Source organism: Onychomys torridus, chromosome 14 (genome assembly GCF_903995425.1).
Source record: "Onychomys torridus chromosome 14, mOncTor1.1, whole genome shotgun sequence".
Taxonomy (NCBI): domain Eukaryota; kingdom Metazoa; phylum Chordata; class Mammalia; order Rodentia; family Cricetidae; genus Onychomys; species Onychomys torridus.
Window position 1 is genome coordinate 7,466,892 of NC_050456.1, and position 27,508 is coordinate 7,494,399.

Genomic DNA, 27,508 nt, shown 5'->3' on the forward strand with positions numbered 1-27,508 from the left:
AAGGAACAGAAGTGGATGTGAAGAACCTAAAATAGTTCCTCCTGAGGGAGAGAACTGAATTTGGATCTTCTGTTGAGGTAGCTCACCAAAATGAGACGTGCACACCTGGGTTTTAGGTAAGATGCTCCCACACAATTACCCACCAGAGTCACTCACAGGACCTGTCAACAATGGTTACTAGCTGCCCCAGGATGTAGGACCTGATGATTGTCTGATTGACAGGAATGTTAGAAGAAAGTGCTGCTTTTGGTCCAGGACCCCCATTTAGAAAAGTAATAGATTATGCAACTTCTCCTCAACAGTGACACTTCACCACCACAATTTACCTGAAAGGACTGTTTCCTTGGCAGTGGTGTTTAGGATTCTTTCCTGTTGGCATTAGATAAAGTGACTAAAGGATTGGGTCTTCTACCCAAGTGATGGTTCTGACTGTTTCCTGCTTCCCACCTTGTTTTCTTTCCATCAGTTCTTTTCAGCAGGCAACTGTGCAAGAGTCAGCTTAAAGTCTGCCCCATTAGACAAAGCAAGCACAAATGTTGGAACTTAGGTCATTTTTTCACCTGCATTTGCTTAACCCAGTCCTCATGTTTCTGTCAATGTCTGCCCTACTCACTTGGAAAGTGTGCAACATAGATATGTGTGCTGGGGTTGCAAGAGGATTCCTTCTTTCTTTCCTGGTGGCTGTCATTTGTCTGGCTGGTCATGTGGACCAGCGGATCCATGACCAGACAGACACACATGGCACTTTGCACTGCATTGCCAATGGCCCTCCATATTCACTGTTCTTTCCTAGTGTTTCTGACCCAGCCCAATGACACTTGAGGACCCTCTCACATTATGAATCCCTCTGCCATTTCCTCATAGGACACATTCTCTTGACCCTTAAGCCTTGTATTAGTGAAAAATGTATAAAAGAGAAGTCAACAGGAAAGCTTTTGGGAAGTGTATGACTATCATTAAGAACTGCCATGTTGCCACTATGTGTAAAATTAACCTGAAAAATTCTGAAATGTATTACTAACAAGCCCTACTGGCCACCACTTGGTCAGATTTCCTATAGATTATGAATGAAAGTGATTACAGCCACCGGTCTTCTTATTCAAGGAAGGCTCATGACTTCTAAGCTACTGTATGATCCATTTTTATTTGGAAAATCCATTAGTTACACATTTATTTCTCTTACAGGAAATATGGAGAGAGTATTTTTGCATTATGTTGGATTTTAAATTTTTCTAGGCAATCAATTTTTTTAGCTCCTGTCTTTAAACATTAATATTAGATATTGAAAAGTAGGTAACTGAAAATTGCGTATTGAAGAATTTTCAAATTAAATATTAAAATGTGCACATTTTTTTGTCTAAGGAATTCAGCATTATGTTTTCATATCAGTAGCATATCAGGGAAAGTGTTGTGAGCTATTCAGCAAAAAACATAGACAGAGATTTTCAAAAGATTTGAAAGAGGAAAAGTTTTAGAAAGCTAGAAAATTTCTCATCTTACATAATGTGACTCTGCTCTGACCTTTTAGCTAAATTCAAGTGTGGGCACATAACTTGCGAAAGAAAGTAAATTGACATGGTTATAAAAATAGAAACAGTGGGCTAAGTTAGCTCACAGCTTCATAGCGAGTCCCCACCTTTGAAATATATCAAGTTGACAGAATAATCTGAATATTGGGCTTATTTTATTTTGGCACGGAAACATCTGTGAATCTGTAATGGTCTATCTCTACTTTTAAATACTAAGAAGAAAGAGTATTGCTAATATTTAAGGTTCAAAAGTTACTCTCACCAATATTATTTAGAAAGATGATCTTTTAAAAGGAAAAGTCTTCAAAGATAGTAGACTGAATAACTTTTGTTTTCCATGGAGCGAATGCCTACCTCCCCTTTATTTGATTACTTTTCTCTCTCCCTGTAACTAGTCAATTTTCAAGTTCTCAACTGTGTATTTTGTTTGAACACTTGCAATCTTTTTACATTTTCATTGATAATCTTCCCCCTCCCCCCTCATGATACTTATTACATTCTCTGGAACCATTATCTGAACATTGTATTTCAAAGGCAGAATTTTAAATTCTTGGTTGGATTTATTTTCTTTCTTTTACCATTCTTTTTTGGTTCATTCCACATTCTGGGATGTATTTTGCATCTTGTGACGACCTTTTCTCTATTTTTCTGATTTTGCTTAATTTCATATAGATTCTGTTTACATCCCAGAGGAACTTTCTTTGCTTCTATGCTCATTCCTATGTTGAAATTTTTCTTTTCTTATTGAGTCCCTGGGCTCAGCTGCCAGTGAGAAAACTGCACAAGTTTGATCCGTCTGAGTTGGTTTTGCAGACATTTTCTCCAGTGGAAATAAGCAGAGCTGCTGTGTTCCTGTTTCTGAGATAGAGCTGGGCTTGTCTTGCCGTACCCTGTTCTTGGTGTGGGACTCTTCTTTGGGTAGTCTCTGAATTCTTTTCACTTACAAAAATATTCTTAGTATTTTCTGCTATACTAGAAAATCTTAGATGTTCTGTGTCTACATTGTGTGAGGCCTTTTTCCTTTGATTTTTACCATTTTATTCTCAGTTATTGAATATTTGAGGGAGATCAATATTTAATATGGTTAATTATCTTAAAATGTCAGCAAACCTCTATTCAATAAATACACATTTCTTCTAGTGTTATATCTTTAAGGCTTGTTTCCCTATAGTAAAAGAATACAGAGTCATAGTTGATTTGATGACATTTAAAAATGTATAGTAATACACAGAGTAATTTTGTATCTTGTGTACATTATGTCTTAGTTGGTGGAATTCTCTAAGCAATAACTTCAAGAATAATTACAGCGATACACACTCTCCAAATCAGCAGTGTCGCCATAAGCATGCAGGACTCAGACATAAGCTCCTCCAGGAAATGATGCAAACTCAACATAAACCCTCACTTCCACTCTTCTGTTTTTACAGCTGTGACATTCAGCCATGTATTTACCTTAAGATGACACCTGCATCCTCTTCCATGGCCTCCTTGGAGTCTGTGAATTATACCAGGGAGCCCTCAGACCTTGGTCTTGTGTTCCACTTTTCCTAGCTCATTAGGAGGGTCTGTGTTCCGAGTGTCTGTACTTGAATAGTTGAAAGATGAGGTACCCAGTGAAGTCTGGCTGCAGAATCAACCCGAGACACGAAAATGGCCATCCTGATACTGTATGCCTAGGAGCTGAGATCCCCAACTGGAGAGAATCTCATTATAAGCTTCTGTTGCCTCTCTCACATTCTTTGGGATTAATGATAATAGTGGTTTGTGCTTACATAGCGGGCTCCAGCTGCTGGGACGCACCTGTGTCCATTTCATTTGACTGCCACAGCAAAGGTGAGCCCAGCAGCAGCAGGGGGAGCATTCACATGTTAGGCTTAAGAAAACAGTTCCACAAATTCTAAATTTTAACTCATTTATGAAATTCTAAATTGGTTGTTTTTTCCACCTCCACTCTGCCCTTCAATAACCAGATGCTGAATATTTCAACTTCCCCTTCATATTTGAATTCACAACTAAGGCTCAAAAAATCAAATTTAAGCAAATAATGGTATTTAATTCTCTCTAGTTACAAATACAATTTTGTAAACTTAATGTCTGAGATACAATATTTTTTTTAACCAGTTATTTCATTTTCAGTTTAGCAAAAACAAACAAGCAAAAAACTCGCAAATAAAGGTTTTGAGCTGGGGAATTGAAGTATTTGTCTTAAACAGAAACTTAATTTTGAGAAATCTATCCTAATCCGACATGACCTTTCTCATTGCTAATCTCTTTATTTTCCATGTTCTTTTTTTATTCTAGTTATGTTTCGGCTTTATGACACAGATGGGAACGGCTTCCTGGACAGCTCGGTAACTTTTCCTTCAAACTTCTCTGAAAATTGCAAAATAGTTTCTTTGTTCTTTTTTCTTTCTTTTCTTTTTCTTTTTTTTTTTGTTGTTTGTTGGAAAGAAGCAATGGATAAATTTGTAGTTATCACCATAGAAGGCAAACCTCATAGCATTTACATCTGCTCACACAGAATTTTTGTCATCTGAGTCTGTCTGCAGGATTGTGAGCATTCTATCCAATGGTTTTGAAAACTAATGACTTTATTTCTGTATTAAGCTTAGTAAACAAGGAGAACTCTAGCCTCATGAACAAAACAGGCCAGAGTTGAAACCACGACTTAGAAAAGCAAGAAAACTGCTTTTAAGATTCGCCTCTAAGAAAGAGGACTGAGTAAGCATGTAGAATCTAGAGAGATTGTTAAACTGGTTTAGAACTTCCCTCCTCATGGTGTTTTTACTCATAAGTGCAGTGCAGTGGATTCAATGGACTTACAGCTTGATGTGAGAAATCTTTTATGACAAGATCTCATCTGATTTTGCGTGAAACTTTCATTGTATAGCTTAAGCCAGAGAAAATAGTGAAAGAAAGAGAACATATGAACAATACCTGAAAAGTGTGATTAAATGTTTCTTCCATTTATCATATGTGGGAATAAATGGCGGCTTTCCGAGAAGTAGAAATGAGACACCCAGTGTGCACATAAGTACTGAGTGTTGCACTCAGTTCTATTCTATATTTGCTGATATGGTTTGGGTCTCCAGGAAAACTCTAAGCAGTAATATAAGAACCAATTTTGGAGTTGGTTTAGGCATTTTCAAGTGTGTGGGCACATCGAGATCTGTACTGTTGGGGTGGTGGTGTTAATGGTTGAACACTGAACAGCACACAGTGAGGGAAACGCACACAAGCTGATGAGCTGGTTCGTCAGAGGGCTTTTCTGTTCCTCTGAGAGAACTTGCTGTGGCTTTAGCAGACCCAAGTATTTACTGTATTTATTTGTGTATATGTTTATGTGTATTGCTGCTACGGTGACCACAGGGAGCTCAAGGGACAACTGGTAGTCTTCACCTCTTTCTTCCACTAGTTCAGGTGGTCAAGCTTGGTGGCAGAAGCCTTAACCTGAGGAGCCACGTTGCCATGCAGACTTTTACAAGGACATTAGTGACATTAGACATATCCTTCTATAGCACTAAGTAGAATAATTACATGCTTGCTTCTCCAGAGGGAAGAAAACCCTGCAATCCCTACTTCAGGGAATGAACACCACTGTGAATTGACACTGTGACTCAGGGCTTCCTAGGTTTAAACCTCAGAGTTCCTTTGTTCTTCTTCTGTGTATTAAGCTACAGTACCTAGAAATACTGAAATACAGAACGAGCGTACTCATCTTTTTTTTTCTGGTGCCATTTCACAGAAAGGCATTTAGATTTCTTGTAGATGTTTAAAAATGTTTATTGTATCATTTATATCTACACTAATGCAAATTATATTCTAATACATCTAATGCAGATTTGTTTTATGTAATGTTTCTTTTTAATTAAATTAAAATGATATGTCTCAACTAGGCTTTTAGCCATGGGTTGGCAGCTGATTTGAAAATTTAGTCAAGTGCTTTTTTTCCCCCTGGATTTTGGCCATTTTAAGGGAACATATGTAGCTGATTACTGCAAACACTTGTAACTAGATGCCCAATATCGAACACTGACTTCAGAATAAATGGATTTGTTCATAAGTAGTTCTTAATTTTCTTTTTTCTCTTTTATTTAAGTTAAATTCAAGATATAATCCCAGTTTTTTTTTCTACACAGTCCACTAACTTCAATATATTTCCCTTTAATAACTAACTGCTTAAAATTTTGCCTTCTAAAATAATTTACATCGATAAATTAAAGATCTAATAGTTCACTATTTAGAAGCAAAACAGAAAGAAAACTGTTGACTTGAATGCTGACTGTATCTCACACTAACAATTAATGTTTTTGATTATTTTCAACACTCGGGTGATGGGATGAATATATTTCTTATGATAACATACACTGTCTTTGTAGATCTTTGTAACAGTCATGAATTTGGTTAAGGTAGGATTTCCATTTTGTTTGTGAGGAAACGATCAAGAGAGGGTGAATGATTTATCGTATTTACATACCTACGAGATAGTCTATGAAGCATAGGTTCTGTTCTTTGATCCAGAAGCTTGAGTTCCTCCACAGAATTGAGCAAAGGAGGAGTGAATGAGATTCAGTAATCCAGGAATTCCCACTGCATTATTAGCAGGCAATGGAGTTTTTCAGTCTCTAGGAAGTTGATTTATATTGTATTTTCTGTGACAACATTTCTCACATGACATATTTGTTAGTCATATTTCTTCTGGGAGCAGGGTAGCTCTCATTCATTACGCAGGGGATCTCTTGGGTCCCCACGAGTTAGCCTTTTCTTGCCATATTACTATCTTTATCTCATGAACTGTGACCAAATGTGACAGGGATTCCAACTGAAAAATCTTTGATTTTACATACTTTCAAGCATCATCTTTATATAATTTTATACTTGAACAAATACCACTTTTTAAACAATATAACTTCTATATTATACATAAACAAATATCTTATGAGAAAATTGTAATTTTTTTTTCTGGCGATAAATCAAACTGGGGAAAAAAATCAAGCTTTAGGTGTATTCATTAAAAAATAATTCAAATTCATTTAACCAAGCCATATGTTTTCACCGGCAGTTGTTCAAAGAGCTGGAATTAGGACAGAACATGATATTTTAAACTAAAATTTGACCTTCTCAGCAAATAAATTCTGCATATGCTTCGCCTCCAAACCTTGACCTCACAGCACCTTTCTAGTGAAGCATCCCGAGGAGCAGCTAGCACAGTCAGTGCATATTCTCAGTGCACAAAAGTGAAAATAAGCCTCTCAGTTGTCTGCCCATGCTTCCAGCCCTCAGGACTTGTAGTCACTTCAAATATCACAGCCTGAGAGAATACACAAGTACTCCTGTTTTCTGGAAAGCGCAGCTAGATGAAAAGCCCTGCTTGGTATTGTGGCGCCCTCTCCTGGTGAAAGTTTCAACTAAATGACAGGATGGATTATAGAAATCTATAATAGCTAATAAAATTTAGATCTAGCTACTTTATTGTTAAAAGGTATCTAAATAACTTCTATGTATGTATGTGATTTTAGGAAGTTGGTTCATTGTACTAACTGAACAAAAATACTCTAAATCCAAGACTAACCAGTTTTTTTCTCTGTCCCCCTCACTCCTTCACGTCCTCCATTCCCCCTCCCATCTATCAATTCCAGGAATTAGAAAATATCATCAGTCAGATGATGCACGTGGCAGAGTACCTTGAATGGGATGTCACTGAACTTAATCCGGTAGGCCTATGGGTGGGTGAAGTGCTGTCTGATTTGTTCATGGGCTCTTTCCTTTTTAGTGATTTTGGAGTCTGCATATATTATGATCACTTGTTTTTAAATTTTGTGATTCAATTATTATGTCTAACCGAAGTTGGGTTGATTTTGCATGGGATGATAGGGTACATATGGTGGTCTGTAGGCAGTCCTTGGCTTTCTTCCTCCTGGTTATTACATTTTGAATGGTGAGGTTACACATGGGGGTAAGTGGATGCTGCTGATGGACACTGCCAAGGTCCATGCTACAGAAGAGGCTGCTGTGTTTATATCCAAGGTGTACTGTGCTGCTCCTGTGCATGTGTTATTTAGTGTCTGTAACTCTTGGATGCCCTCTTTCATTTATTCCTTAGGTGGGTGAACTTGAGATCAAAATATGTTGAAACTGCTTGCTCAAAGTTCTACAAAGTTCTAGTTAAAAACACAGCCAGGAAATATTTACCAACTTGTTTAAAAAATTGTGTTTAAGAAAATAAAGATGTCTTATTATATATGAATTTATAAAACTCTAGCATCATTAAAATGTATTGAAACCGTCCCTTTTAGGCAATTCAACTTTATACATAAATAACATTTTGGGGGAAATTGATGGGAGACTGTTGCCTGTTTTATTGTTGAAGCCCATTAAGTTTATGAAGTGTCTATGAAGAAAGCAATTCAGTTTTATTTAAGAGATCCGTATACCATATGAATCTGGGAAGCTTCTTTTAAATCACCACTCACATTTATACAGCTACAACCATGATAAAGATAGGACACTGAGTCCAGGCATGGTGGTGCATGCATTTAATCCCAGCACTCAGGAGGCAGAGGTAGATGAATCTTTGTGAGTTTCAGGCCAGCCTGGTCTACAGAGTGAGATCCAGGACAGCCAAGGGCTGTTACACAGGGAAACAAAATAAATGAGTAAATGAGTAGATAGATAGATAGATAGATAGATAGATAGATAGATTTATAGATAGATAGATCATAGATAGAAAGATAAAAAGATAGGACAATGAGGCAGAAGCTCATCTGCTTTCGCCTTCTGTCTTAATCAAAGGGAGGGCAGGCCTGAGTCCTGTGAAAATCATAACACCATTCTTCCCACCATTGAGACTTCTCATTCTAATTGAACTGTACTTCAATTTCACTTGCTTTGTGGTGGAAATTTGCCTGCTGTGCTCACAGCAAGTGACACTGTCATTCACAACTGTAGTTTGTCTATGGAGTTCAAAGAATTGGTAAACTGTGTATTTAATTTATTAAAGAATTCATCTTAGTATTCTACTGAAATCATGAGATTAATTAGAAGTTCTGTTGTTCCTTTTGATCAGAAAAAAATTGAAATAGTATTTTCCTACCTTTTCAACTTCCTGTGACAAGTGTTCATCTATCAGTGAAGTCGGCTTATTCTCATGGGAGCAAGTGAAGGAGAGGATCTGTTTTCTATCAGTTTTCACAGCAGAAGTGGATACAACCAACTTCCCAGCAAACATAGTTGTGGTGCCTAGTGCTGTACCAAAGTGAGATATGGATGTTGCAAAGGAGGTACCCGTTGGTGGCTGGACAGTTGACTGATACTGCTATCTACTGGAGATCACAAATAACAACCATGGCATTATTTCTCCTGGGCAATCCTGATATGTTGGCCTCTCATCTGGACAGTCCAAATAGTAGAGTTAGGGAAACAGCCTTACTTTGAACACATGTTGGCTATCATAGCTCATCATCTCATCTTGCCCACAGCCTCAAAAGCTTTCACATTCATAGGCTCTATTTTAGGTCTGCACAAACAGAGAAAAGTGATATGATGTTTGTAGAAATTAATAGGAAGACCAACATGTCCTTAAAAAGAACATTTGTTGAGTGAATCCAGGCTCTAACATTGAGTTTACTAAGCATACATTATTAAAGCATGAGGCTGAGGACAGAGTTGCATGATTTCAGTCCCATCATCCTGGTACTAAAGAAGGTGAGTCATTGAGCCAACTTGAGCGAATTACAGGGACCCTGCCTTACAAAGCCAAAACACAGGCATAGGGTCATGAGAGAACTCTCACTGTGCCTTGTTCTTTTCTGGTTCTTTGTTGGTAGGATCTCACAATTTAGTCTAGTGTTGCTCAGACTCGCCGTTTTCCTGTCCCCAGCTCCTGATGCTGGCATCTCAGGTGTGTGCCATCACAACAAATTCAATTCTCCTACTTGATCATTTCTACTCATTCATTGATGTACCCCCAAGAAGCATAGTGTTTTAATCAGATCTTATGCCATTTTATCACATTCTAAATTTTTTGCCTTTTCTTTTGAAGATAATGAAATAATGCTCCCCAAAGTCGTCTTCTTCATCCAGTAGATCTGGAAAACAATCCGACAAAAGATGCCAAGAAGAATGCTAGGAAAATACTACTTATACTTCTAATTCAAGAATCACATTCATAGCATCTTTTCACATATTTGTTCTTAAGGTGTTTGGATGTATTTTTCCAAACTGCTTAAATTGTCCATATTGTATAAAGACAATGTATTTTTTGCTCTTCTGAGTTTTTTTTTGTTTGTTTGTTTTTGTTTTTGTTTTTGTTTTTGTTTTAACCATATTTACCTTCCATGGTTTTCCTAGAATGGAAACTTGTTGACATTCACAGCAATCAAGGATAACATACTTGGAACTTTCCTACAATTTATAATAAAACACTACATGGAACTTTTTGTATATGCCAGCAATCTTTAACTTATATTACATTGTCTCATTATATCTTCGTAACCCTTTAAAATAAGTATCCACATTATCACCACAGTATAAAGAGGCAACTGCATCATAACTGCATATTACTGGACATCACTTGCAAGCCATCTTCAAAGAAGTCTAATCAAATGTAATCAAGTCGTTAAGTTTGGGCTCTGTTAAATTGTTATAGGCAATTAAGAACAACTTAATTCCCTCACCCATTACTACTTAACAAAGAATTATTTGAGCTCTTTGACATGATGTTAATTTGTCCAGACACTTTCTGGCATATATATGAACTTAAAAAAACGATCTTGAGGAAGTAATTAGAGACTACTTTTATCCTTACATTTTAAGTACCTTTTAATTTTCACTGTGCTGCTGTTCCTTGGAAAAATAGTTTAAAAGTTGAGCTCCTGTTTCTAAAACTTGATCATCGTGGAAGAGCTTGGTTCTAGAAATCATAACAAAGTCAACTATCTTCCTGATAACAGGGTTAATATATTTTTTACAGACATTTTTCCTACTCTCACTCAGTTTCTAGTCACAATATAGTATAACCAGTTGGAGGCAAGGATTTTAAAATTCAGTTCTTTGAATATTTTTCTCATCTCCTTTTTCCAGATCCTCCATGAAATGATGGAAGAAATTGACTATGACCGCGATGGCACTGTGTCTCTGGAGGAGTGGATTCAAGGAGGAATGACCACTATCCCGCTTCTTGTCCTCCTGGGTTTGGAAAATGTAAGCCTTTGCACTGAGGAGGGTGTGTGGCTTGGTCTGTGAGATGCTCTTTGGCAACATTGATGATCAGTTGTCTGGGCCATTTTCTATCATTGAGCGTATAGTAAGTTTCTCAAATTCTAATAATTCCACCATGTGATTTTGTGAAACACGAAGCCATGTAAAAAGTGTTGCACCTGTGTGTGTAGAAAATATAAATGGCATTAGGGCTTAGGAGTATCTGTAGTTGTAGGAATACACAAATGGCCTTCAGAAGATTGGCATTTGACTAATTTCCTTCTTGATCTGGTTTACTGTAGTAAATTTCAGCCACGGAGTGATTTAGGTTAGGACCTTCCAAAAGTGCCCCTTTCCCAGAAATTAATGCCACAACTTCAAAGCTAAAATTTGGATGTTTTAAGTGGAAGTGATCATATAGAAGGAGGGGAGCTGTGGGATGTGTGGGGATGTGTGGTTGTCAGGGGCTGCTATGGTGGCTCAGTGGGACAGCACCTGCCTAGCACACCTTAGGCCCCCGAGTCCCAACCTGAGCTCCACAAGAAGAAAATCAAAAAGCAATTGCTAGCTTGAGGTGAGGGAAGAAAAAATAATTGACAAGATATTTTTATTTGGAAGTAATTCTTAAATGGCATCTTATATAAATACTTTGTAAAATTATAAAAAAACATTGTATTATTTAACTACAGATCTAAATATAAAAATTTAAATTTTTGATGGAGCATTTTTAAAGAAATAGTATACTTTATTTTAATGTGACAGTAACTGGATGATAGTATTTTGATTTTAATATCATAGCAGCTAGTTATATGTAGTTTATAACTGTATTTTAATATTAATTATGTTTTGGGTGCAGAAGCAGTATTGGAATTTAACAGAAATCAATGGGGGTGGGTAATCATCGGGACTGTGTTCCCAACAATAGCCACTAGATGGCAGGGCGACATTGGTTAATACGAAGAGAGCAATTTACGGGAGTGGGCATTTTTTCGCTGTAAAAAACCATTCTAAAAGAGAAATTTCACTTCTTTTAGTTTTTTTTTTTTTAAATAAACGTATAATACAACAATTTAAAATCAATTTTAATTAATTGAAAACCCCTATAAAACGTAATCACTCATAAACTACATGAGATAACCAGTAAAAACAACCTAGTGATGAGAGACAGCCACTGTTTTTCGGAACTGAAACTTACTTCCTTGCTGCGAGCAGGTATTGTGTTCTCTCTCACAGAGGACTGGATTCATGATACGCTATCTCCCCTCCACTTCCACCCTGGTCTTTGGCTATTAAATTGGGAATGTGGGTGCTTCATCTTGATCTTGGCCATTCATGTGAAGTCTGCTTTGTTACACTATTGCGTACTGTCTGTTATGACCTTGGGGAGTACATTCTAAGTGACCACGTGCTGGACATCATGGTATATTCGAAAGCGGCTGCAGTGTGCTAGCCAAACTGCCCCGCCAAGACTGGCATCCTGGGAGAGCGCGATTCTCATGAGAAGCATGGCACTTTGGCACTTGATGATGTCATTGTACTTTGTTATTTCTCAACACACTTCCAGAAGCTTCCCCATTTTCAAGAGTGTCTGCTTTGCTTCCCAAACCAGAAACATCATTCCTCGGGACCTGATACTCATGAAATTACTAGAGAGTGGCTGCCATTTCTTTTCCTGTCCAAGAGTTTCTACAAACTTCACAAAGTTCAAAATAAACTAATCAGAAACAGACGAAGTATTGCAGTCTCATACCTGTGAGGGGAAATTAAGAGATTTCTGAGTTTGAGCACCACAAAATATTTATGCCTGAGAGTTATGTCCTCCCTTTTCAGGATTCACATCACTGAATAAAGTTTTAGGGTTTTTGTTTTTGTTTTCTGGGTAGCACTTTTTCCTAAATCTGACATAACTCAGCTTTATTAAAAAACAAACAAACAAACAAACAAAAAAGAAAACCAAACCCTGAAACTCATGTCTTCCAAGGCCGTTGTTATACAAGGCTTGCTTGAAATTGTTAATAATATGCTTTATCTTCGCTTTTTCTTCACCTCAAAACTTGTAGAACAGAGTTCTCTTCATTATATCACTGTTCCATTTCAGTATAGCACCCTTGTAAAATCTTGAGAGAAATCTAAATTCTCTCTGTAGGTCTTAAGGGTTTGAACAAGATAGAAGAGCTTGCACAGGATGCAGGAACATCGAGCGCTGGCCTGGGGGAGTCTATCTGACCTCAGCTATGGCTGGGACAGTACCGAGAACCAGCCATGAGCAGCTGATGGTATTGATTCCCAGCGAGCCTGTTCTCCCTGTCCACTTTCCTGACGGCCCCACAAGCACTGTGTGTGGCTTTATTTCCCCAAGCCCCAGAAGCTAATTGAACACCAACACACTTTATGAGTCATCCACAGGTACGAGAGATGCCCACAGTTGAAGGAAGCTTGTGGGTTTGTGACAGGACAGGCTGACATGTTTTACATTGTCAGTGAACAAACATGTTACTGTATGTTAACAGTTACTGCCTCTTTAGAGAGTAGAAACTGACTGTAAAGCATAGTAAATAAATTAGCTCCCAGGGCCACAAGTCTTTACCTAAACTCCCCTCCATCATGTGATAGGATAAAGGCAATCACAGTTCTTGTTTAAACGATTGAACAAAGCTGTGATTCAATAGAACTTTATTTACAAAAGCAAGTTACTAGGCAGATTTGACCAGTGTCATGTTTTGTCAGATTCTGTTCTGTTCTGTTACTGTCTTGTTTGTTTGTTTTGTTTTTATTTGTAAGGTCTGACTCTGCAGTCCTGGTCTGCCTCAAACGTAAAAAGATCTTCCTTCCCTCTTGAGAGGCAGAGAGAGGAATTTAAGTCTGTGGACACTGCAGCTAGATGTCAGAAGGAACAGGAAAAAGGCTCAAGAGCGGAGACACCTTCAGACGGACAGACAGCCTAGCTTCCTTGTCTAAGGAGGTTATTTTGTGATAAGTAGTTAATCTCTCTAGAAAAATGAGAAGAAACGGTCCTGAACATGTTTGTGCCTTGCTGACACTTCAAAGATTGAGCATCCCTTCCTTCAGATGCCAGAGATAATAATGCTTCAATTCTGAAATCTGTCTTCACATTATAGTAAAATATAATCTGTAATTATTAACACTAAAAATTTTCATTATATTCTTATAAAATAGTACCACCTACCTAAACAGTTGTCTGTTTGAAATAAGAAACTTTAACTCCTCTTGAGAAATTATTTAGTTTTAGCCAGGCATGGAGGCACAGGCCTCCACAGGCCTTTAACCCCACCACTCAGGAGGGAGAGTGAGACTTTTAGTGAGCTTGAGGTCAGCCTACTCTACACAGAGAGTCCCAGGCTAGCCAGGGCTATGTAGTGACAGCCTTTCCCCCCTCAAAAAAAAAAAAAAGCAAAACAAAATAATTTATTTTATTTTATTTTATTTTAAATTTATTCTTTGGGAATTTCATACCTATATACAAACAAAAGGTGATCAGATCCTGCTCCACCCTCCCCCAATTTCCACCTCCATTTCCACTCAGAGAAACCCTCAGATGCATGGGAACAGGGTCCCTCGCAGGTGCAAGGCTAACATGCTAGCTGCCGCAGTCCCAAAGAATGAGTCTCTCTCCTTAGTACAAGAGTTCTCAACCTGTGGGTTATGACCCCTTTTGGGGGTTGAACCCTTTCACAATGGTCACCTAAGACCATTGGAAGACACATTATGACTCGTAACAGTAGCAAAATCACAGTTATGAAGCAGTAATAAAAATAATTTTGTGGTTGGGGCCACCACAACTGGAGGAACTGTATTAAAGGGTCACAGCATTAGGAAGGTTGAGAACCACTGCCTTAGTATCTCCCCGCTGCCAATAGCATTCTAGTCAAGGATGAGATCTCATGGCCTCACTCAGCTGTGCATGGATTTTGGCTGGCTTCATGTGTATGGATCTGGGGCCAATAAGCATGTGTGCTGTGAGTTCATGAGTAGGGTAACTATGCCAGGTCCAGAGGACCTGCACTCCTTCCCATCACTTCCTCTTCTTCACTGACCTATGAGCCTTTCATATCAGGGACACAGATACCCCATTTGGGACCGAGCACTCACAGACACCTGTTCCAACACTGACCCGTGATTGGTCTCTGTATCCACAGCTGCCTGCCTCATAAAGAAGTGTCTCTGATGATGGTTTACAGCAGTCCTGGTGGACAGGTACAAACAGAAATACTTAGAAGGCAGTCTCACAGCATGACCAGTTAGCACAATAACACTAGAAGGAAGACCCTCAACTTTGTGACTGTATAAGACATAGCCACATGTAGCCTGAGCTGCATTTGGAGGGAATGTTTTCATTTCACTATGTGGCTTCAAAAACACTGTATTTAGTTTCATATGTAATATATATGATGGCTTTGATTAAGAAAGTTTAAGGGCACATTTTTCTTCATACTTTTGCTCAGATTAATAACAAAGAAAGGATGTGTTCCCTGGTGAGATTTTTGAGTGACAAGCAATGATGTGCTTTGATTAAACTAAATCATATTTGGAAAAAAAAAACTGATATTCTACATTTCAATTAAAAATTTTAATTTGATGAGGAATTTTTTCCCACTCTCTATACTTGGATCAGTCTATTCAGGCATTGAAAAACCAGATAAGATCGAGGAGTCCATTACAGGTTATTTAATGAAAATTATTATCTTATTATACAGTATGATATGGAAAACACTTTGATTGGAGCCTCAAGGATGGCAAGGCCCTGTTCTGACTGCAGAAAGTACAGTCTGGAAATTAGCAACCAACTGTGACTCTGCCCAGATGTTAATACACCTCTCTGAGTTCTTTTTGCCCAGACTTAATATGGCCCATTTTTTTGCCAAAGAGAACAGCTTTTATTATAGTGGTATAATTTTTAGAGTTACTAGACAAAATATATACTATACCATAATGGTCGCTCGCTAACAATGGAATTAACATGTAACAGTCACTCCTCTTTGTATTCAAGGCACTTGGTGAGATGTGGGATTGGGGGCATTTGGCATGGGATGTCAGTAAAATATCTCTTTAAGGTCTTTTGAAAATAAACACCATCTAGAGCAGCCCTAATTCATCTGGACAGTGCCTATAGCCTGGGAAGTGCTGAGAGGAAAAATACTAAAACTTCAAAAACTGTAGAATAAATAGGCAAATACCATCAAAACCCAAGGGCATTTCTTTTTAATTTTTTTCCACATCTGTTTGACTTTTAGAGAATTGAAGGTTGGGGAAGTCTGCTGAGAGCTCTTCCTTGCTCTCAACTTGGCCAGGAATCACTGAGCAGTCTCCCTGTCATAGGCACAGAACAGTGTCACATCTGGTATAGAGACGAGGGAGGAAAAGCAACGTTTTATGAAATAAAGTACAGTGCACCTAGAAACATTCTTCTTGAGTCTTCAGGCTGAAACATTTGGATGTTCTACAGTTCAACCCTTTGATGGTGATTATATTTGCTGTTTATATAACACCAGTCCTCAAGGAGCTAAATTAACTTCACAGGTATTATATAATGAAAACTCACACTATGGCCTGAAAAAGGAAGGAGTGTGCTTTCATTTTATTAGACAGAGAAGTAGAGCAGTGAAACACAAGAGTCTTTCCTAGTAGGCCAGGATTCAGGCCTTTCAGTTCTGTGCTTCTTTCTAAAAAAAAGAAATGTGAATTCCTCCTTGATAATAAATATTTATTTCCTATAAAACATTAATAAGAATGCATGCTGATGATAGAATAAAACTGAGTCTTTCTCCTCTATCAAGTTTACAATCTAAATAAGACAAGATAAGACATGAAAATCCAGGGAGTCAGGGAGCAATTTGCACTACTGGAAGGAGTTGGCTCTTGGTTTCCATTTCTTCTCTGAAAGAAGTCACATCCATATTTCATCTCTGGCATATTTGGGCAGTGCATCAGGCTAAAAGCTATAAAGCTATTTAATTTTTTTCTTTGGTAAAGCATTTTATGCCTGGGTAATAGATTTGCACATCACTTGCAGCCTGTAACATGGCTAAGTATTCTGATTGACAGAACACCCACGTTCAGACTTGTTTATTTTTTGATAAGGAAAATGCCAGCTAACTTCGTCCATATGTGCTCTCCAACAGGATGAGGCTTATTCACATGGAATGGACAATCATTAAAATGAAATGACAGGGAGGACAGACACAGCAAACACAGGAAAATTAGAACGTTTCCCGTTCTCCTTTTAATTGAAAATTTCTTAAAGCAATGCACTGCTACTTTAAAGATTATCAAAAATCAGCACTCTCATGATAATACTTTTATATCAAGATGTTGAATTCTTTCATTATGATGGAAATAAAAATATAGATTACAAAATATTGCAAAGCTAAAAATTTATTATCCTACTTAGATTGTAGAGCTATTAAAACTGTAATGATATATACAAACCAGTACTGGACTCAGAAATTATTTTGAAGCTTATTGTTTTAAATTATGGAGGAAAATATTTAAAATTCTGTCTCCTGATGTGGTCTCTAGGATAATCATCTGCATTTTCTCACAGCTGCTTTAGTTAAGAGTTTCCCAGTTCCTTACCCAAAAGACAAATTTGAATATTGCTAAGAAATTGAAAAGGGATCAATTAGCTCTCTCCAGTACCAAAGAACATGAGACTCCCTGGGTCAGAGACTTTCTTACTCACAGCAAAGCAAGCAATGGGCAGTTCACAGCTCAGCTGGCTTGCCTTTCTCCCGTAGTGTGAGGAGACTGGGGAATGTAAACCAAGTAAATGCAGCACTCAGCTCAGAGCAGGTCTCCAAGTCTCCATGTAGGACAGAAGTCTGTTCGGCCCGTCTCCATTAGCGAGGACATCTCTCCACTCTCGAGAGAGTTTCTCCTCTCTTGTACAAGGTATTTAGTAATCACTTGTGTTTCAAATGTCTTCTTGAGACAAAAACATGGCAGTGCTTCTGCCTTCAAAACTTGAAAAAATTCAAGGGGCCCATTGACAAGTACCTCCAGGAAGCATTTTCATTAATGTTTCATCTTATGATGCAAATTTGACATTTCTAATTCTAATGTGAGAATTAGTTGCTATGGATTTATGGATACTATAAATCAGTGTCCTAGCTCTCACTGTGGTAAGAGAGAGTTGTTAGAAACATTATTGTTAATATTTTATTATTAATAAAAAGATGACTTGTGCTTGTGTTTGCCTTCTATAGTCCCCAAATACATACCCAGACATTAGTTGATAAACACACTGAAAGAAGTATGTATTCTTGCTAACTTGAAACATTGTGAATTATGTCAGTGTCAATAAAATATCTATCAATAATTTCAAAATTCAGTTTCACACAAATTGGTGAATGAGATATGAAGGGTTTGTAATAATATATAAATGATGATAACAAATGATGGCAACATGATTACTTCATGTAATGCTTTTGGCCCTTTTATAGGGATTTAAACAGAGTAGCGTCCTATAAATTTGTGTTATTTTAATCCTAGGCAATACAGATGTAATCAATGCCATTAGTTATTAAAATATTGTGTAGATTGACTTAGCATAGTAAACAATATAGCACTTTTTTTTACTAAAATTGTAAGTTAGTGTAAACCCAGCATCTTATTGTGACATGTAGCTACAGCGATTGTTATAAACGTACGTTTTTATATTCTTATCATCTTTCATTAAGCATAAAATAACTGTTCTTACAAGACAGCTAAGGACATGATCATATACTTATGCCTTTGTCCTCTTCATCAAAATTAGTCTTTAATACAGCATATATTCTTGAAGATTCCGTTAGGGATCTGCAGGTGATGTCCTGGGATGACCACGTCTGACTTGGAAGCATTGCTTCTGCCGTAACATCCTATTTTGCTGCCTTACAAAACCTAATTTCATTCTGAGTTCTCTTTTTCCCAACACAACGCCGGAATTAACAATTTTTACAAGTTTCCACTCCTGGCACCTGCACCTCGGTCTTTTCTCTCTCTTCAGTTGTGCAATTGTGTGCTAACCATGAGCTACTCGGGCGAAGCTTGTGGGCGCTGTGTTCAGGGAGAGCTCTGTTTGGCAGGTCGTTGTGGTGGCGCCAGGCAATGCTGTTGAGCTGTTGACATTAGACAAGATTCCATGGGTTGCTACAGTGTCTCAGAATAGTTGGCAGTATCTCATCTGGCTAGAGCACACGTGTCTCTGGGGCGATCTTGTAATGTAGGGAGTCAGAGATGAGGGAACAGATTGTCTCGAGACTCTTCGGTCCAGCCTGAGCTTTATTGGCACTTACAGATTCCACTGTTTATTTCATGAAGTGAAATCTGTTTCTCTCACGTCCTGTGCAGAATGTGAAGGATGACGGACAGCATGTGTGGCGACTGAAGCACTTTAACAAGCCAGCCTACTGCAATCTCTGCCTGAACATGCTGATTGGCGTGGGGAAGCAGGGCCTCTGCTGCTCCTGTGAGTACACTGCCTCTGCTTGATGTCATCACCTTGCTTGAGGGAACACTGAGCTCATGCAATCATCCTGTTTGTGTGACATACTCCAGGCCATGATGCTTATAACGTGTATTTCCCTGTAGCTGCTCAATGCTCAGGTCTCCCATAAACTTCCTTCCAAAAGGAATTAATGATACTTTGCAACTCCTTAGACATTTCTTTTACTGTAGTTTAATTTTCATGTATTTGTGTTTCTCATCTTTCCTGGGACTATTTAGATATCTTTCACTGGTTTCTCATATTTAGCTCTTATTTATATTTTATATTCACCCCATAAGTTAACCACTTTTTTTGTAATTAGCTCTTTGAGGTGAGGCAATTCCTTCAAATCTTAAAAAAAATAAAAAAGACTTAAATCAGTTGAGTAAAAATAGATTTTGTTCCTTCAAATGATCAAAAAGTTAAAGCCCCAGGTCTTTCACCTTTCACTGAATGAGTGTGTGTGTGTGTGTGTGTGTGTGTGTGTGTGTGTGTTGTTCCCATGTGTGATTGTGTGTTCATGTGGAGGTCTAAGGTTAGCTTCTTATACTTTACATATTGACTTAGCTTCTCCTACTGACCCACATCTCAACTCGCCCAGCAAGCCACTTCACTCCTGGGAGACTCTGTCTCTATCACCAGGTGCTAGCATCACAGATGGTCTTTTTTCATGAGTTCTTAGGGGCTGAACTCTAGTCTTTGTGTGACAAGTCCTTTACTTGCCAATCCCTCTGATTTCCCAATCCCTCTGACTCATTATTTTTACATAAAGGAAAATCTTCATATGGCTTCTATAGCCATAGCAATATAAGGCATTATAAGTTGTGTTCATTTTAATAACTTCAGTCTCCTTGTCTTGTAAGATTTATTTTATTCTAATAAATCCACACTACCAGTTAGAGTTTCATTAAGAGGGTACATGTGTACATGTGTGTTAGTTAATTTATAAAATTATCAAGTATCTATTTAATTTATAGCATTGTTACCTAAAAATAAAGTTCATATTCCATGAGGAGGAGATGAGGTTCTCCACTGATCCAATAGTCCAGCCATATCATTTTCTGCATTGCAGTATACTTTGGAATTTTATTTCTCTGGATGTATTATTTGACATTAAGAACTACTCTTAATGTCGTATATGTATTTAATTTCTAAAGCATTAGGATCTTTTACGGTTTCATAACATACTTGTCACTTATCACATAAGAGGAATATTTCTAATGGCCACTTTGGAAGATTCAGATATACTAGAACATTTTCCATGTCCAAAACCAACCAACCAAACAAACAAAAAAAAACCTGTTTCAGAACTTCTATAACTTTTTAAGAAAGTGAACAATTTTAGGGTAGATTTAATTGATTGAAACAAGACAACTTTCAAAGAAGGGGTATGGTGTAACAGAAAAAAACCAGATTTTTACCATTTATAAAATGGTCATCAGTATGTACTCCTCCTAGGGAACTCACAGACAGGATGGTTTCGAGTTGTATTATAAAATGCGATAGGCATTATATGCATTTCATTCATAATTCAAGAGGAGATTTTGAAAGTGCTAATCTGTTTAATTATACAAACTTTTCGTATTTATGAACTCTGAGTTGTTAGTTTGGGGTCATCCTTCAGCTTGGAGAACACCTACAAGTGACCCTACTGATATTTACATTGAAACCGCGAGATGTGGACATGCACCCTCAATGTGAATGATATTGTTTTATGGCACAGATTTTATATATATATATATATATACATTTGCTGGCATTTATGTACTCATATGTGTTTTCATATAAATTCTAAGTTTTTCTTCCTAGCACCATAGGTTACCCAGTGAAGGTAGAGGTTTTGGAGAAACAATATCATGATGAAAAATGAAAGATGAACTTCCCTGAAGGCCTGGCATGGATGATGAAATCTGTTTTCTAGAAATAGACAAATCTGTCCTTTAGCGTTTAGATGAGTCAATATACAAAGTAGTCTGAAGCCATAGGCATTTGCTCCCATGCCCGCCAGCTGCTCCCATGCCTACACTTGGTGAAATATAGACCTCTTCCTTCCAGCAAATGACACCAAGCCATTTGGCAGCCATCAATTTGTCTTTAATATTTTTGTCATCTGGGAATTATTGTGAAAAATTTGAGCAAGGACTGATTTAATTAAGCATTTCCTGCTATGCCATGATAGAGGAGCCTTGGTTTCTCATATGCATACTATTTCCTGTACTAATTGGCCTTTTGTATTCCATGATAAAAACAGCCGACTTGGACTTTTTTCCTTGATGTGGCTGATTGGATTGATTAGGGAACTGTGGATGTGAAATGAAGTTCTGTTAATGTCATTCTCCCCTCATAAAATTTCAATCAGGACCAGGGTCAGCTCTGAATCTGGGTACCTGTTTCCTTTCAGTCTGCAAGTACACGGTCCATGAGCGCTGTGTGGCCAGAGCCCCTCCTTCCTGCATCAAGACCTACGTGAAGTCCAAGAAGAACACAGATGTAAGTTTGGCAACATTGGCTTTCTACCCAAGTCATCCCGGATACCTCCTCTTACCACCCTGTTCTCTGCTCCAGGTCATGCACCATTATTGGGTTGAAGGCAACTGCCCAACCAAGTGTGATAAGTGCCACAAGACAGTGAAATGTTACCAGGGCCTGACGGGGCTGCACTGCGTTTGGTGTCAGACCACAGTGAGTAACTCATGATAGCACTGTCCTGGAAGGGCTTCCTGCTTAGAATAAATCAGATCAAATCTTAGGGGCTTCTTATGTCATCTACCTGAAATCAGATTTGTCCTCATAGAAGCCAGGATTGTCAGACAGATCTTAGAGCAGACACATTTATATAGATCTTCACATAAGGTCCCACAGAGCTCTAGAAGGTCCCAAGAAAGCAATCAGAAACCACAGATGAGAAGCTGGCCAACAGAAGGGGCTCATTTCTATTTGGGCACCGTTGCTTCTTGGGACATCCAACCATTCTCCCAAGCATGTTGCTTTCTTCCAGGTACATTGTAAACTGGAACACAAGAGGTTTTGAAGTACTAATAATTAAGGTCCTTCATGAGAAGCTCTGGGATATTACCATGTTGACTGTCAAAGTGCTTCAGATAACTTTGGAATAATAACAGTTATCAGATGGTCCCACTGTATCTGTTTAATTTCTGAAATGTAACGCAAACAAACATTTCTTCTTTTTGAATGTTTATTAGCCTGGAGGAGTGTTTTGTTATCCGTGCTTTTTGTTTCTCACAGAATAGCATATTGGTCCTTCCATTCTTAACAATCTTCCATTTGTCAGAAGAAACAGCAGAGGGCACTGTGTTAGTTATTCAAATTGGTCTTTTGGTAGAGCTATAAGGTTCTGCCCAAAGCTAGATGTTAAACAGGCTTCTTAAGCCCACACACAACACACAGAATAATGAGAAAAACAAGTTGATTTATGCTTCAAAATGGAATTGAGTATTTTAAAAACTGAACACACTGTCTCTGCTCATTTTCAGCTGTCTTTGAGTAATTTCAGAATTTTAATTTTCAGCAAAAGTAAGAACACTTTTATTAATTTATTGATTTTGTAGCTAGCTGACAGAATATTTAGTTTTATTCACAGCTTTCTTTGAGCTATTTTATGAAAATTTTAGCCTAAGACTTCTCTCTCAATTAATGGGGCCTATTGAGAAAGCTCTCTAAAGAACTAAATGCCATCTTTACTGTCTGGGAGTCAGGGGAACAGAGGGACGTGGTGCTGTCCATAATAAACAGTGAAGGGGCCACCTGTGTGGATTCCATGAGGGCCTGCTTATAAAGAAAATCAAATAATGAAGCATGGCTGAGTCAAGTTTTCTCCAAAAAGCCTTTATATACTTTGAATGACTCGAAATCATAACTTGAGAAAACCAGATTACTAACATGGCCCCTGTCCCTTGCAAGCTGTACCATTAAACCCATGTGTTGAATCAGTTTAGGACAATATTCTACATTATGATATGGAAATACCTATCTTATAGGACTGTCATAAGGATTAAGTGGGTAAAATATCAGCGTATGTGTGCTTAGAGACAGAGCATATACTTAGCAAATGCTTAGAGACCAAACATCAGCTCAGTGGGAAATAGGAGAAACAGGCAAAATTTGGCATGGGTGCCTAATGCCAACCCTGGTGTTCATAGGGAACTCTTTGAGTGGTACTCATGATATTTATGTCTCACCTTGGGAAGATTTATAATGGGAAACTGCCCAGTCCTAGTCAGAATAATACTTACATCTCTAAGGAGCATAGGGAATTGTGTGGCTCCAAGCATCACTAACTTTGATGTCAAGGTCATAGACCTGCATCCTCAAGAACCACTACTCAACTCTTACCATGCCCTTTATCATGCTGGGAGCAGCATGGATTTCTAGTCACTGTGGTAGTTAGAAGTCAGTTTTTCTTTGTCTTTATGCTATCACCTTCACAGAGCCTAGTGCTAAGCCCTCACATTTCTTCCTTACAATATCTCTCCCATATCTGAGATTTTTGACATAATGTTCCCAACCTAAGCACAAGCTCTCAGCACATCCCAACTAGATCAGAGTAAGAATCTCTTGGCTCATTTCCATGACAGAAGGTACTTCTCTAATGTAGGCTTCTGCACCACCACCAGAAAAATCTTTTGAAAATACTAATTTGTTATAATACGCCCTCTTCAGCAATCTATAATAACTTCATGCAGTCTCCCCACCTCATTTTGATGTTGAGTCCCACAAAGTTCAGAATTGAGTTTGAAGCACACATTCTTGCATCTTCCTTCCCTACTGACTCTTGTATTAGAGCAGGGTTTCTGCTGAGGAACTCCTGAGAAGGTTATGGTTAATTCCTACCTTTTATTTAACACTTCCCACCCCTTGGACTACACTAGTCTTAAATACTTTCTAGGAACCAACTTCAGTTCTGTATTTCTCTTGATGTTTTCTTTAGTGCTAATATTTTCTTCTTCAGATTTTTTCTTTATTCTAAATGGCAAAGTAGATTGTTCTCCAATGGTTTCATTTCTTCATACCATCACTCTTATGCTTTGATTTCCTCCAGTGCCACATGTTGATGGCATCTGTTGTTTTCTAATCATCTGAAGTTCTGGACAGTGTCAGGATTTGAGGAGGTCCTTGGGTTCACTACAGTGACTCATGTGCTAATCTTAGTGTTAAGTATTGAATTGCAAATACACTTCCTCTTGAAATTGTATTTCCAAATATTTTGTAATACTCAGACTGCATCAGATGGTTCAGTGAATTTTAGAAGATCAATGACAAAGGTCCATTTCTGCACTTCTAACTCAGTGGAACCTCATTGCATTGAGGCTTCATTGTAGCCTACCATCTTGTAGATGTTCAACTAAGTTCTAAGAATGAAGCTTTATGTCTTCTGAAGCTTCCTACTTAGCAAGGAAAGTCAGTAATAAGCCTAGGAAGAGAACAGTGAAAAGCTGTATCTCCCACATAAGCAGCCACTTCTGTACTTTCAGCTCCAGCCCCCTGACCCAGGAAAATACCTGTGTCTCCTTGCGTCTGTCCAGCCACCACGCAGACCCCACTGCCGAGTCCACATCTGCTGAGGGTGTCTTTGCCGTGGTATTTACCCTGTGTGCTGAGCTGTCAAGGGTTGTTTTGTTTGGTTGAACAAAACAAATCTTGACAGGCAGCAATCACTAGGATGTGAGGTTCTTACAGTTTCTGAGACTAATAGGAGAAGGCCTATCTTATACATCCAAATGACTAACTTGATACCTTATAGGGAATCAATTTTAATGAAAAGATTAAGCTCCTGACAATGATTTTTAAAATTTTCAATCCATATGCAGTTTTTTTCTTTAGCAAATACCAACATTGAGGAAGTATCCTGTATTTGTAAAATATTGATGTCATGGGAAAATGTCAACTAACAAAGTTCTTTAAGTCAGGCCACTGAGCTTTTGTTCAGAAGGACTATCTTCCTTCTTTTTTGAATCTCTAGATCCCAATAACTATTTTTCCTACTCTCCTTCCCTTTTTCCACGATTAACTTCTTTCATTAGCTCAACTCCACTCTATAACACACACACACACACACACACACACACACACACACACACACACACACACTCAAGTTCTTTTTCATCCAAACTTGAGACAGATTTTTCTAATAAACATAGAGCTGGCTCTAAATTAGGTGCTACTGTGAGCTGTCAAATTTTGAAATTATTTCCAAGTGTTTAATTCAAGTCCAAGAAAAGCTGGTTCATATTATATGACTTTCCTCGATATAATCTTGTATCTGTTATCCTGAAAAAGAGTTTCTGGGGATATTAAAAAGAATTTTTTTCTGTTTCATCTTTAAAAAAAATACACAAAGATAGCTGTGGACGACATTTTCAAAAAGACTTTTTGAAAGGTGGAAACTATTCCCTTTAGAAACTTTTCTCAGCAGACAGGATGCATCTGTGCTCTAGTTCATTTATATCCTCAGGGAAGACCTCAGTATCTCTGTTCTTGCTTACCTTGGACCTGCATTCTTGAAGACAGTTAACAGTCCTTGGCATCTTGCTCATACTGTCTTTTTCATACATTCTGACCCATGGAATAACATGGCAATAAGTTGTCCTAACCTGATTGTACTGCTATTATACAATACTACAAAGTAGGTAATCTTCCATGAAAAGGGATTTGTTTCCCATATTCTGGAGTTTAAGGACTTGCAGGCATGAGGGTATGTCATTTTAAAGCTGCTTTCTGAGTCGTAACTTGACAGATGACATTATATGTCAAGACAAAATAAATATTTGCTCGTCTGCTTTCCTCTGTTTTGGTGTAAGGTTGCTAATCCTCTCACACCTCCATCTAGCTCAAATGAGTTAGACAGAAAAGGCTGTGTCTCAAAATACTGTCCACATATGATTTAGGGATTGATCCCAGTAGATGGAATGTAAAAATTGTATTTAAGATACAGTGACAATGTCAGAAACTTGCTATGGTTGGTGATGGGTGTTAACAGCCGTCCCTTTGTGACTTCTTTTGAAAAGACACATACTCACCCATTCAGAAAACACAGTGTTACCAGTAACCTAAAGAAAACTGATTTTGTTTGAATTCAATTATGTTGTTTCTGTGTTGTTAATACTTGGTAGACTTTTTTTGTTTAGAGCATCTTACCTTTACAAGAAACATAACACAATTTGACAGTCTTGGTTTCCAGTTTTCTTCATTTGTATTACTAGTTTCTATTTTGTTGTCGGGGCCTTTCTGGGCAATGGGATGCATCAATGACACCTGCTACACAATTCGACTCACAGCTTGTAAAAATGGTCAGGCTTTTATATGTTGTCCACAGATTTGACCTTTCCCTTTATAAACAATGTCATGCAATGGGCATCCATTAGAATATATTTTTTAGATGTTTGATCGTAGTTTTCACTTAAAAACAAACAAACAAACAAACAAGGTATTCTAGCAATTTGTTAGTTAACACAAAGCTTTTTCTTAAGAAAAGTTCCTTTTAATATGTGTTTTTGTTTTACTGACAGGCAGGATACTTACTGACATTATGGACCCTGCTACATGCTGATGCTTTAGGATTGCTCCATATTGCCCAGAAAAACTCAGAGTTGTAGAACATTATGGCAGTAAACTTGACATATCGTACAGGGTTAGTTAGGTCTATAGAGGCAGAATTCCACGAGATCTATTTGGAGATGTACCCTTACTCATTCTAGTCTCTTGGTCAATTGAATATTTCTACATCCTACTTCTTTCAATTTAGACCTTAATATCAATTGTGGGCACTAATTGTATTTATTGTTTATATTGGAAATAATTGAGATGCAGGGCAAAGGGAGTTGAGATTCAAATGGTATCTGTAAGCAGTGCTCCTTCTTGACCTGCAGATGCATCATTTTAGAATTTCCCCAAGAGGAAGAATCCAATGCAGCCTCACCATGAGCACAGGAGGACTGCTCATCAGAAAGTTCTAAGTCTCTGACCCCCAATTTCAAGGTGTTTGTACAATATCAAAGAGTAAAATATTCATCTCTATGATGAGTCAGGATCCAGAGGAGCCCTGAAACATGGGATCTGCCTTGGGGTTTTCATGGTGTCAGTATGTTCAAAACACAGGATCTGCCTTGTGGTTTTCCTAGTGTCAATATGTTCATTTTCTAGAGCTCCTATAACAAAATGTCCTAAGCTAGGTGGTCTATGACAACATAGATTTGTTTTCTTATCACCTGGGAGACAAGAAGTCTACCATAACAATGTCAAGAAGCTTGCTGAAGGATTTGGGGAAGAATCCTTGGCC

The 27,508-nt window shown here is 37.9% G+C and overlaps 1 protein-coding gene across 5 annotated transcripts in view; it reads left to right on the forward strand.

Annotated features, from left to right (window-relative positions):
- Dgkb (diacylglycerol kinase beta) overlaps nt 1-27,508 on the forward strand; it is a 700,455-nt gene that overhangs the window by 196,794 nt on the left and 476,153 nt on the right. For all 5 annotated transcript variants that reach the window (XM_036205893.1, XM_036205892.1, XM_036205894.1 and 2 more), the window contains 6 exons: nt 3,831-3,880; nt 7,169-7,243; nt 10,611-10,730; nt 19,077-19,194; nt 21,614-21,702; nt 21,778-21,894. In XM_036205893.1, coding sequence (XP_036061786.1) covers nt 3,831-3,880; nt 7,169-7,243; nt 10,611-10,730; nt 19,077-19,194; nt 21,614-21,702; nt 21,778-21,894 — 569 coding nt within the window. The remainder of the gene's footprint in view (nt 1-3,830; nt 3,881-7,168; nt 7,244-10,610; nt 10,731-19,076; nt 19,195-21,613; nt 21,703-21,777; nt 21,895-27,508) is intronic.